A 12,647-nucleotide genomic window follows, 5' to 3' on the forward strand; every position below is an offset into this window, starting at 1 on the left:
TATTTTATTTATATTTAAGATATATAATTTTCTATTTTGTTACTTCAATTTTTGATTATTTACAATGCAATCTTATAAACTCATCATCATAACAAGTCTGAAATAAAACAATAAATCTCATTTCCTTTTTATTAACATGTTTTTGATGCAACTACTATACCTGGAATGAGAAAAATATATTCTCTATAAAATATTGTTAATAATTTTTAAAATGTAAAAGTATTGAATTAAAAGATTTTTTTATTCACACCTGTCAGAATCCCATTGAGATATATGACCAAGTAAAGACGATCCAGTAAAATAATCACCAAGAAGTTGTGGATCACCAATTAGTAATATCTTTAACTCATCACTTGATAGGGGTAATTTTGACAATTTAGGCCATTTTATTAATGGTAAAATATGATAAATAAGCCATTCATTGAAGAGGAGACAAATACTGAGAAGTAGTACTATAAATTTCAATCTGTGTCTGCAATAAAATAAAATACATTGAAATAGATATTAAATAAGTAAAAAATATTAATGATTTTTATAATAAAATGAATCTAAAATTAAAGAAGTAAAACAAAAGATTGGAAAAAAATTGATTATTATTAATTCGTTTATTTTTTTCCCCTCTAAAATTTACCATTGTCTTACAGTGTAACCCCGGTTAATGAACGTAATCCATTCCATGAGTCTGTTCGTTAACCAAATTGTTCGTTAACAGAAGCAATTTTTCCCATAGAAATTAATGCAAATACAATTAATCTGTTCTAGCCGTCAGTATTTTTGTAATTTTATTTGTAAAATGGGTTTTCTTTGATTCTTTTAAAAAAAAGGTACAAACTTTTGCATCAACCCAATATAATTTAATATCCACATGTTAAAAACGAAAACACTATTGTTAAGTCGGACCAAAGTTCAGGGAGAAGTAAGGAAAAAAACTGTACTGTAGTTGTCAAAACAAATGCGACACGAAAACAAATGATGTAATGGATCAGGTGGAATGTCTGCGGATAAGATGAAACTATGACAGAAGTGGTCATAAACATTTGATCTAGGTTAAATTTTCGGAAAAGGGGAACGATTTGACAGGTATAAAAACGTTGCATACGATCATTAAAGTTCTAAAATGACAGACAGCAGAAACAATAGGCTAAATTATGAGCAAAAGGCTTATAGGGTTTATCAACAATCTCCAATAAGAGTCAATGAACAGGTGTCAAATAAACACCTCGGAACAAACCTTTCTCGTGACCTGATGTGATTTCAGTTTTCACCTGGAGACAAAGAAGAAAACAATCGGAAAGTGAAGAATGGGACGTAGGACTAATCGTAAGGTGAGATTCAAGGAAGAAATACTATAATAACCCCGAATCTCAAGGTCAAAACACAGTTTTCCTAAAAATTCTATGGTGATTAATCTGTGTCGTCTTCATCTGGATTAAGCCTGAAGTCATGCCTGCTAAAATTTGTGTTGTGTCTCGCAGACCGCTCCAGTCATTGCAGCTCTGTCACCTACCATCGCTTCTGTGACCAAGCGATGTCAACAGAGCTTCCATGTCAACAGAGACACATGTTGTCAGTCCTGACAAGGCATAAAAGAGATGCTGACCCTCTGGTCACACATTCGTTTCTAGCCAGAGATAAAATATTTTACCTCAGATTAACAGGTGGCCTAAAACCCCTTTTGAAGCCTAAGGGAATTTTGAGGCATTAAAAAAATGACATCATCATGTTAGATGGCAGTATGTGTACATATGGCGGGTTTTCAAATCGCTACATATTGTTTGTGATTCGTTAGGCCTAGCTGTATTTGCACGAGTTTTATTTATTTGTGTGACCGAAGATTATGTCTACTCAAAAATGACAAATCCTTGGCACAAAAACTCTGAAGTTCTTTCATTTATGACACTCAGACTATTCATCATCAACTAATATTAGTTCTATAGATAAAGTATGTAGGTATTGCAGTACTGTGAAGTCAAAGAATGAATCACAGGGGATTTGATGCTCTTCTGGCAAAGTTAAACTGGATGATGTACTTGCCCCCAAACTTTTTCTATCACTATTAAATGGGACTCATCCTGACACTAATCATTTTTTAAAGCACAATAAAGCCTTCCAAATGACAAGTATTTGGTGTCACTGAAATACTTGTGTAAGGAACCAAGTCCGAGCATTATTTTTATTTACTTTTATTTTTGCTTTTTATTATATTTTTGTTTGGGGCTTATGTTTTGTTAGGATGAAGATTTCCTTGCCATTCACCTTAGAAACTTAAAAATAGAAGAGAAACCAACTCACAAACGAGAAAAAAGCGCCATAGAAAAAACTTGCGCACACTTGCACTCCCGTAAAAAAGAAAGTCCGCACCGAGAAAAGGGGAGACCCCACAAGCACAACTTAGGGGCTCGCTAAACCTTAAAGAATAAAAACATCCCAAAAATTGTCAAAAAGAATAATGTAAAAGGTTAGCGAGTATTGTCGGAAAATAGGCTGCCAGACAAATAGAAAAAGTTTATTGTTAGCAAATAAATATGTAAATGAGGGGAGTGATCACATTCAAAATTGTGACGTCACCTCACAGTATAAAGTCCGAATGTCAAGTGAAGAGAAATGAGGTGAACTCCAGTTAGCAATGAGCTTGGTGAGCTTCGTAGCAGTAAACGAGAGAGATGTCCGATAGGATCAAATAGTTCCAAGGCGATTTTGAAGTTATTCGATTTGTGGATCGACAAATAGAGATAGTCTTGAGAATTGAGGAAATAGGTTCCTAGTATATTGAGGTGACGATTATGATCTTTAATTCATAAGAATTATTGTATATAAGTTAAATCTTTGAATTTTTGTCGAATTCCAAAGGGGAATAGAATTAAGTTAGAAACTAGATTGATTTGAGCTTTGATTCTTATTGAGTTTCATTGAATAAATTGTTGTTTGATTTTTAATAAATTTTGTATATAGTTTATTACTAAAACTTTTAATTAAATATTTGATTTGTTATTGACAAACTTTGTCATTATTTAATTTTGGTGCACGCTAAAAGTCCAGGCCTGGCAAACTAACGCGAATCCGCGTAAAGTACCCGTTAGGGAACAGCTATTTCCGGCACACAGTTGTGTCAATAATCGTTGAAAAAGTCGGAAAAATAAAATAGTACTTTACACTTGAAAGAAATTTCATGCCAACATTCAAAACTGAAGGACTGATATATCATTTAATAGCATACCATTAATCCCGACAAACTACCCATTCGAATGTAAACGCCTAAAATTTCCAGTTGGTCTATGCTTTGCAATGACCATTAACAAGTCTCAAGGCCAAAGCCTGATAGTTGTGGGACTTGACCTGGGATGCAGTTGCTTTTCACATGGCCAACTCTATGTTGCAGCTGCAAATCTGTTCATTTGTTCTCCTGATGATAAAACACAAAATGTTGTACATAGGTGTATAAGCTTAAATCTGCTGTTTTTTAGTCAGAAAAACACACGTTTTTTTCTTAGAAAGCAAAAACAAATTTATTCAAAGTACTTTCCCTCACTAGTGACACATTTGTTCCATCTCTCGGGCAATGTGTGGATACCATGCCAAAAAAATTTCCTCTCTTTCGAGGCAAACCACTCATCAAGCCATTTTCGGACGTATTCGTAAGAATCGAAGTGCCGCTCAGTAAGCGCGTGGCCCATTGATGAAAAGAGGTGATAGTCGGAAGGGGCCAGGTCTGGTGAATAAGTGGGATGGGGTAGCACCTCCCAGTTGAGTGTCTCCAAGTAGTTTCGGACCAATGTTGACACATGCGATGGTGCATTGTCGTGGAGGAAAATCAGCTTGTCGTGTCTTTGCTGATAATCCGGCCTTTTTTCACGCAGAGCACAGTGCAATTTGATCAGTTGTTGGTGGTAGTGGTGAGCATTGCCAGTTTCACCAGGTTTCAACAGCTCATAGTAGACAATACCCTGCTGATCCTACCAAACGCACAGCATTGTCTTCCGTCCAAAGCGATTTGGTCTTGGGAAAGATGTTGATGGCTTGCCTGGATCAACCCACGATTTCTTGCGTTTAGGATTCTCAAAATATATGCATTTCTCATTGCCAGTTACAATCCGATGCAGAAATGATTTTCTTTTTTGTCTGGCGAGCAAGATTTCGCATGTGTTTTGGCATCGCTCCATCTGCCTATCGTTCAACTCATGCAGCACCCATTTTCTGATCTTCTGAATCTTTCCCATGGCACGTAGACGCATGGAAATGGCTGGTTGAGTAACACCCAATTGCTCGGCAAGCATTTTTTGCGATTGGGTATCGTCCTCATCCAAAAGAGCCTGCAGTTGATGGTCCTCAACCTTCTTGGACCGATTTTCACGCTTCTTGTTGCTCAGGTAAAATTTCCATCTTTGAACTGACAAAACCAATCTCTGCACGTGGTTTCCGATAAAGGTCCGTCTCCATAAGCCTCCACAAGCATTTGACGTGCTTCGGCAGCCAATTTCTTCAAATTAAAGCAGAAAAGCAAAGCTTGCCGCATATGCTCTTTTTCTGGCACAAAAGTAGACATGATTACAAAAAAAAATATATGTTGTTGTATGAAATATCTGATGATGTGCACTGATTAATGTTGACAGACATCAAAATCATCAAAAAAACAATATGGTGTCATCATGGTAACTTAATACGCTCGCTTACGCCATCTATTAGCAAACAGCGGATTTAAGCTTATACACCTGGTATATCGGGAGGTTATTCAATAAGTTTATCTACAAAATATTCCACATCTTTAATAAGAATATAATGAATCTGTAACACAATTCTCTGCAGATATACTCTTTAGTTAAGTAAACATAATTTCACCAAATAAATATCTCCTGTCAATGACAGGTAACACAAGTAGTATGTGAATAAAGGCTCTGATCAAGCCACATTTTCTGTTCAAGATGAGAATGATGAAATAAGCAACTATATCAATGGTTGTTACATATGTTCTTCAAAAACATTTTGGCAATTCTTTGATTTTTCTATTCATGAAAGATTTCCAGCTGTGATCCATTTAGCTGTACATCTTGAAAATAATCAAACAGTTTACTTCACTGAGGATAATATTCATCAAGTCATCAATAATCCATGGAAAACAACACTGACCACTTTTTTTTTTTATCTATGTTCATCAAATGATTTTACTAGAACACTTTTATATCACAAGGTTCCAGGGTATTATACTTGGTTGAATAATAGATTTTCTTGAAGGAAACAAGGACTAGATGTTGAAGGCTATTCTGGAATCAAAAGACATACAGAACTTGGTAGAGTTTACACTATTCATCCTAATCAAGGCGAATGTTTTCATCTGAGGATGTTATTACATCACATTTGAGGCCCAACTTCATTCAAGAGTTTAAAGACCGTCAATGGTATTGTTCATCCTACTTTCAAAGCCACATGTAATGCACTAGGCCTGTTAGAGAATGATAATCATTGGAAAGACACACACTCTGATGCCATCATATCAAAAAATGCTTGGAAGATGAGAAATTTATTTGCTATTATTTTAGTTTTCTGTCAACCATCTGAACCTATAATTCTATGGGAAACATTTTGAACAAATTTTTGCCAAGATATTCTTCATCGAGAACAAAATTGATTAAAAAACTATGAATTGATGTTCTCTGAAGAGATTTTCAATCAAGGTTTGATTGAAATAGAGAATATGGTGGTCTGTCTATCTGAAAAATATTTACATGAATTCGGTTAGGCTTCACCTATCAGGGATAATCAAAATTCTAATGATCCTTATAACTCTCTTTTCAGGCATCCTTATGACATACACGAATCACATAATTTTTGTGGCAGTTAAATCTACCAAAATTGGTCAATGATCAGAGATACACATTCAATGTTATTATGGATAGTGTGATCAATAATTGAGGCAAAGTATTTTTTGTGGATGCTCCCGGTGGAACTGGGAAAACCTTTTTGATTAATTTACTGTTGGCTAAAGTGAGATTGGCAGGAGGTACAGCACTGGCTGTAGCATCCTCATGAATCACAGCAACGCTTCTCAATGGAGGCAGGACTGCTCACTTGACTTTCAAATTACCATTGAATGTATTTTTGATGGAGAATCCATTTGTCTGATCTGTAAAAATGGCCCACTTTTGAAAAATTCTCTGAGAAATATTATTTATAATCTGGGATGAGTGTACGGTGAGTCATAGGGCTCATATTGAAGCTGTTGATCGATTTTTACAAGATCTTAGATCGAATAATAGACTGATGGATGGTATAACCTTTGTTTTTGCTGGAGATTTTCTGCAGACTTTACCTGTGATTTCAAAAGGTACAACAGCTGATACAATAAAAGCATGCTTAAAGTATTTACGTATTTGGAATAGTATTGAAAAACTCAATTTGTGTATGAACATGAGAGCTCATCTTGTAGGAGGAGATCCCCCATTTCTGAAACAGTTACTGAAAATTGGTGACGGAACAGTAGACAACGAAAATGACTACATCACTGTCAGTCAAAACATAGGTAAGATAGTGAGTACAGTCAATGATTTGATTTCTGAAATTTATCCTGATATTTCAGATTTATTGAATAAACCATATCTTTGGTTGTGTGAAAGAGCCATAATTTCACCTAGAAATATAATGGCAGAAGAAATAAATAACATTATTCTTGAAAAAGTCAATGGTAACAACCGAGATTATCTATTGATTGATACAGTTTTAAGCACTGATGATGCAGTCCATTATCCACAAGAGTTTCTTAATGTTCTCAGCCCATCTGGATTCTCACCACATAAATTAAAATTAAAAATTGGTTCTCCAATTATGTTGTTATGTAATGTTCATTTTCCCAATCCCTGTAATGGTATCAAGTTACAAATTACAGTTATGTGCGACAATATCATTGAAGCTATAATTTTCACTGGACCAGCGACTGGGGAAATTGGGGCATTTATTTCTAGAATCCCAATGGTTCCTACTGATCTACCATTTAAATTTAAATGCTTACAATTTCCAATTAAAGTTTCTTTTGCTATTACAATTAACAAATTGCAAGGCCAAACATTCCAATGTGTTGGAGTGGATCTTTGTATGGAGAGTTTCTCCCATGGCCAATTGTATGTAGAGCTTTCCAGAACTGGAAATCATAACAATCAAATAATTTTGATATGAACAGGTGACAAAATTCAAAATATAACTTATTCAGATATTTTATGATTTTATTTTTTTTATATTTTGCAAAACTCTACTGCAATACTAGACATTGATCACCCAAAAATAATTAATGAACAATTAGTTCAAATTTTTGAAGTTCTATATGTATATAAGAGTGGACGAGGCCACGACAGGGATGCTAGTTAGTAAATAAAACTGATGGCAATAAATAATTAGAAGTGGTGAAAAATATTTATAACTGGAGAAATGGTTGGTAAATTCCAGAGCGACCCCTACATCTATATCTATATATATAAATAAGAATGTCGGTTTGTCTGTTCGCTATACAATTCTAGGCAGTTCAACCAATTGCTACGAAACTCACCAGTTACGTTTATAGCCCTAACTTAGATAATGTTGTACATCTGACCCCAAAATATCTATTGGGTTTCTGTAAATCAATTCATTTCTATTTACATTAGATTTACTGATTTACATGTAGTGTCATCTACTGGCAAAAAATTTAACAAAATAATAAAACTAACTATACTGTAATCTTTATAAAAATTGATATAATTTTAAAATATGTATATATTAAATATTATATAAAATTATATCATTGCAGTAATTAAGCAATTACTGCAATGATATAATTACTGCAACAATGATAAAGTGTGGAATAGACTCACTATATAATTACTGCAATCAATAGCATATAGCACTTGCATGTATGCAATTGAAAGTGTTACCCTGTAGGTATTTAATTTTCTGCATCTAACGACTTGGGTTTTTTCATTTCTGAACAGTACGTTCTTAATTCTAATAAATGCCCTCCAGTAGTAGAGTGCATAAAACTACCAAACTCTGATAGTTAATTAGTTGTGGTTTTGGGTATTGCAAACAGGCAGGCCACAGAGTTTTTCAGGTTTTCTTCATCTAAATAGGGTCCAGCTTCCCACAAAAATTTTCCTGGAATGCTCATGCAATCTGCTGGGATTCCCCAGCAGACTGCTCATGTCAACATGTCATGTAACATGACACGTAGTAACCAAATAAACTAAACTAATTCTAATGAGTGATTATTTACTGTGATATTGTCACAATGCCAAGCTGAAACTTTTCATCACAATGCTCTCAATTTTTTTAGTGGTGGTTTTGCCCTCGTACATCATATTTTTTCTGTTAGCAATAGAGTCGTGCAGGTCAACTATCTAAATTCGTTCAGGGGAAATTTTGAATTGAAATAATGTGACATCCATTCCAAATCAAAAGTTCCTATATTCTATATATACTTTCTTACTATGTTCATTTATATGTAATAATAAAAATACAAATATACATAGTCATGCATTTTTATTAGTCATGTTTTTTCCGTTTGTAGGGGTTAAAAAATCTGTCCAATGACGATTGCTTTTCTCTCTTTTTCAGGATTTTTTGGAAGTAATTAATAGCAATGTCATCATGGAGATCCCCAAACCTATTAACCTCAATTTGGTTTGGATGCCATTCTAAGACCGTTGTTCTGACAACTTTCCACTTCTTCAAAACATCTTTAATAGCAGATGTTGCCATTGATCCTTCTTCATCTTCCTCTTTTTCAGAAGAAAACACATCTAGCTGAGTTTCTCGGTGTTCATTTAAGCATTCTTGGAGTTCTGTCGTCAGATCAATTTCAGATTCCATTATGAGCTCTTCAATGTCATTTTAATCACTTCCAATTCCAGATCTCTAGCAGTTGTCACAATTTCATCCATAATTTCAGGGACATCATCTCTCTCTCCCTGAATGCAAGAGGAACACAGCTTTCACCAAGCAGAATTCAACTGTCGTTGAGTGACTTCTGATCGTGCCTTTTGAATGAGCCGTATTGCTTCAAGAATATCAAATTTTTCTTTCCAAAACGTTTTTAATGTCACCGTTGAAAAGAACTGGCATGCTTCAAAACACTATGAAACAGTGCTTGAATATACAATTTCTTGAAACCTGCAATAACCTCTTGATCCATTGGTTGAATCAACAAAGTGGTATTCAGAGGTAGAAACTGAACTGTCAGCTAGGGAAAGTCTTCCAGCAAATTAGCTTCAAGGTCTTTTGCATGTCCTGGTGCATTGTCCAATTGTTTCAATGGCAATTATTGGTCTGAAAGTAATCTTTGATGCTTGGAACACAAACTTCAAACAGCCATTTTTTAAAAAGAGTCTGCGTGACCCATGCCCTTTTATTCAATCTCCACATCACTGGCAGTTTTTCTTTAATTACGGAATTTTTTTGAATGCTCTAGAATTCTCAGAGTGATAGACAAGAAGTAGGTTAAGCTTCATATCACTGCTAGCATTATCTCCCAAAAGTAACGTCAATCGGTCTTTCATGGGTTTATGCCCAGGAATATTTTTCTCTTCTTTTGTAACGTAAGTACGGTTCGGCATGCGCTTCCAAAATAAACCAGTTTCATCATAATTGAAAATCTGTTGTGGACAATATCCTTCTTTTTTAATGAATTCTTCAAATTTGAGACAGAACTTCTCAGCTTCTTCTTTATCTGCACTAGCAGACTCACCGTGAATCACCACATGTTTAATGCCAGTTCTCCTTCTAAACTTTGAAAATCATCCAGTAGTAGCTTTGAATTCTATCTCCTCATGTGACGAATGTGGAGTTTGTTTCTTCAGTTCTTCAAAAATTTCTCTAGCTTTCTCTTGAATGATAGTCATACTAGTTACATCTTTTTTCATTTCCCTTTCTTTTATCCAAATTAAAAGCAATCTCTCCATTTTTTCATGGATGGAACATCTTTGTTTCTCAGATGTAATTTTTGTTACTCCTTTAACTCTTTGAGTCATCTTGATTATATCTTTCTTAGCTAAGATTGTGCCTACTAAGTCTCTTAAGGACGTTTCCCCGAAAGGGATCTCTTTCCCTGCCCCGCCAAATTGGCAACACAGGGTTGAGAGACTATGCCTTTTCTTCGTCTTCGACTGAGGGCGTTTATGCCGCTTAGAAACGAAGCACATAGATCATAAGTTTATGACCATTTCCATCAATTCCTTTAGTTTCTTTAAGTTTCCTTTACTAGCTGTTAGCGTTCGAAGTACTTGTTCAGGTGGCCGAGACCAGTCGACTTGGTCGGCCCCTCGGCAGAAAGCCTCAGTGAGAGGACAGTCAAGTATAGTGTCTTGCATCTCCGCAAGAACTCCCACAGGAGCAGCTACCATCTCCTTGCCCGAAACGAGACTGGAAGTGGGGAAACTTCCTGTGGCTGGTCAGTATTTGAGTCGTGAGCCTATTGCAGCACACCGGAGTGAGGCCAACTACAGGCAGGAAGGCATAAGTTGACCTACCTACTGTACTTTGATTCCAGCACTCTTGCCAGATGGTCATCGATCGTTTCCGCAAGGTACCTTTGATATAAACAGCCGAGGGTTCAACCGTCCTCGTTATAAAAGGACTGCTAGTTCCCGCCTTTGCTAGTTGATCGGCACGCTCGTTACCCAAAATCCCGGTGTGGCCTCGGACACAACACAGGGTAACTTGTCGCTCGTGCCTTGCCCTCAGCACCTTGCATCTGATCTCGTGTACCAGCGAATCGCGATGGTACCCATCGTTCAAAGCCTGTAGCTACGACTGGCTATCAGAGTAAACCGTGACCGGCTCTGGACCCGGATGTAATAGGATCCACTGGGACGCCCTCACCAAGGCCACCAGTTCTGCCTGGAACACGGACGCCTCCTCATTCAGTCTGACTGACTGTTCGTACACTTGCACTCCATTACAGAAGACGCAGAATGCGGCACCTACTACGCTGCCGTCTTTTGAGCCATCGGTGTATATTTCAACACCCGTACCAGTCGGTTCACCGACTTCCCAGCCGAGTCCAATCCATTGGGCCGGATGGACTTTGAAAACATCTATTCTATGCCTAAGCCTGACTGGGTACTTCTGATTACAATGCGTTGACTGTAATCCTTCTACTGTAGTTCTGTAGAAGGCCGCCTCTTGGCTGACTACCAAGGGCAGCAGGAGCAGCCTGGCCAAGACCAGGGCCGCATCCGTAGACACAGATCTGTAAGCTCTCGTGATCCGCAGGGCAGCGGGCCTTTGGATTGTGAGCAGCGTCCTGCTCATTTTGACATTGGCAGTGTCGTTCCACCAAACTCCACAGGCATAGCAGACAACTCGCTCCACACATCTTTTATAGATGCTGCTTAGAAACGAGGCACATAGATCATAAGTTTATGACCATTTCCATCAATTCCTTTAGTTTCTTTAAGTTTCCTTTACTAGCTGTTAGCGTTCGAAGTACTTGTTCAGGTGGCCGAGACCAGTCGACTTGGTCGGCCCCTCGGCAGAAAGCCTCAGTGAGNGCAACTATGCCATGGTGCGACCTCTCTTCAATCTTGACTGAAATGAGGTTCAATTGCAATTGACTCAAGAGAGTTCTTGAAACTAGATCCAGTCATAAGAGAGATCCCACAATCCCACGTGCATGAGAAAATACAAGATGGCTACAGAACACGTGTTGGGCTATTAACCAGGGCTGTAGTGTCCAACTCCAACTTTTCTTTACCATCCGACTCCGTTTCATATACATAACAAGTTGGCAAGTAAAAGGGAGTCGGAGTCGGTGGATTTTTTGACGGCTCCAACTCTGGCTAAAACACCAAAACTCCACGACTCCAACTCCACAGCCCTGCTATTAACAGAGAAATAAAAAAGACAACTGAAGAAACGATGACCTCTGTCTATTATTAGATATATGGCAAGAAAAAGTATTTATTTCTAATCAAAACTTCCATTTTGTTTGTTGGTGTTCATGACTAAATGCGTAGTTATGTCAGTTTTGTCATCATGTGTAATAGCCGGGTTCTTCTCAAGTGGACTGCCTGTGCGAACAGCATGACATTTGACTAGTGACAGTCAGAATTGAAATTGTAGATAAATCAAGATCAAAGTGAGTCATGGATTGTGTGCAAACAGGGTATAAGAAAAACTATTAGATGGCCCAAAAAGGTTGCATTACATATTATAGAGATATATATATATACAATGCACACAAACTTTTTCAAAAAGCAACTTCTTCTAAAATAAAACTTATAAAGTTTAGAGAAGCATTCATCAATACATTGATTGGAGAAGAGATTCAACCAGTTTCAAAAAAAATTAAATTGCAAGAGCTTCATTATTTACAAAATATCCCACCTACCAAAAAAAAAAAAAAAAAACACAGCATCTGAAAGTTATGTCAAATTTGTATCAAAGCTAAAAAAAGCCGAGAAACGTGTTAATTCTGTCCAATCTGCCAGCCATTTGTGTGGAAGATTGTTTTAAAAATTATCACAAAACAATAAAAATATGCTTTTGCTTTTGAATAAACTTTTTATGATTATATTTTCTGTTCATTTATTAATAAATGTTCTGTTCATGTAAGCCAACCTTGATTTTTTGTTCTTGCCCCGAGGCAATCTATTCATATTTACACTGATATACTATGAATTTCATCGTAG

General features: G+C 36.5%; 3 protein-coding genes and 1 pseudogene across 3 annotated transcripts in view; 1 reads left to right on the forward strand and 3 right to left on the reverse strand.

Moving 5' to 3' along the window:
* Window positions 1–492, reverse strand: part of LOC111612568 — a gene marked incomplete at its 5' end in the record, with an annotated part of 55,858 nt that extends 55,366 nt beyond the window's left edge. The window contains one exon of the mRNA XM_023353799.1: window positions 251–492. Within this exon, the coding sequence (XP_023209567.1) occupies window positions 251–492 (242 nt within the window). The remainder of the gene's footprint in view (window positions 1–250) is intronic.
* Window positions 493–5,653: 5,161 nt separating this feature from the next.
* LOC111612564 lies at window positions 5,654–7,301 on the forward strand. Its single transcript, XM_023353795.1, has one exon. The coding sequence runs from the start codon at window positions 6,256–6,258 to the stop codon at window positions 7,162–7,164; it is 909 nt and encodes a 302-aa protein (XP_023209563.1). The 5' UTR covers window positions 5,654–6,255; the 3' UTR covers window positions 7,165–7,301.
* A 550-nt stretch (window positions 7,302–7,851) lies between these two features.
* LOC111612565 lies at window positions 7,852–10,675 on the reverse strand (annotated as a pseudogene).
* Window positions 10,676–10,761: 86 nt separating this feature from the next.
* On the reverse strand, window positions 10,762–11,268 carry LOC111612566. The gene has a single exon (XM_023353797.1). The coding sequence runs from the start codon at window positions 11,266–11,268 to the stop codon at window positions 10,762–10,764; it is 507 nt and encodes a 168-aa protein (XP_023209565.1).
* Window positions 11,269–12,647: the final 1,379 nt, after the last annotated feature.

Source organism: Centruroides sculpturatus, unplaced genomic scaffold (assembly GCF_000671375.1).
Source record: "Centruroides sculpturatus isolate CEXI.00-Female unplaced genomic scaffold, Cexi_2.0 scaffold1664, whole genome shotgun sequence".
In the NCBI taxonomy this organism is placed as follows: Eukaryota; Metazoa; Arthropoda; class Arachnida; order Scorpiones; family Buthidae; genus Centruroides; species Centruroides sculpturatus.

What these genes read in the sequence shown, in the direction of transcription:
- LOC111612564 (XM_023353795.1), top strand. Translation starts at nt 6,256, where the DNA reads ATGGATGGTATAACCTTTGTTTTTGCTGGAGATTTTCTGCAGACTTTA.
- LOC111612566 (XM_023353797.1), bottom strand. Translation starts at nt 11,268, where the DNA reads ATGAGCAGGACGCTGCTCACAATCCAAAGGCCCGCTGCCCTGCGGATC.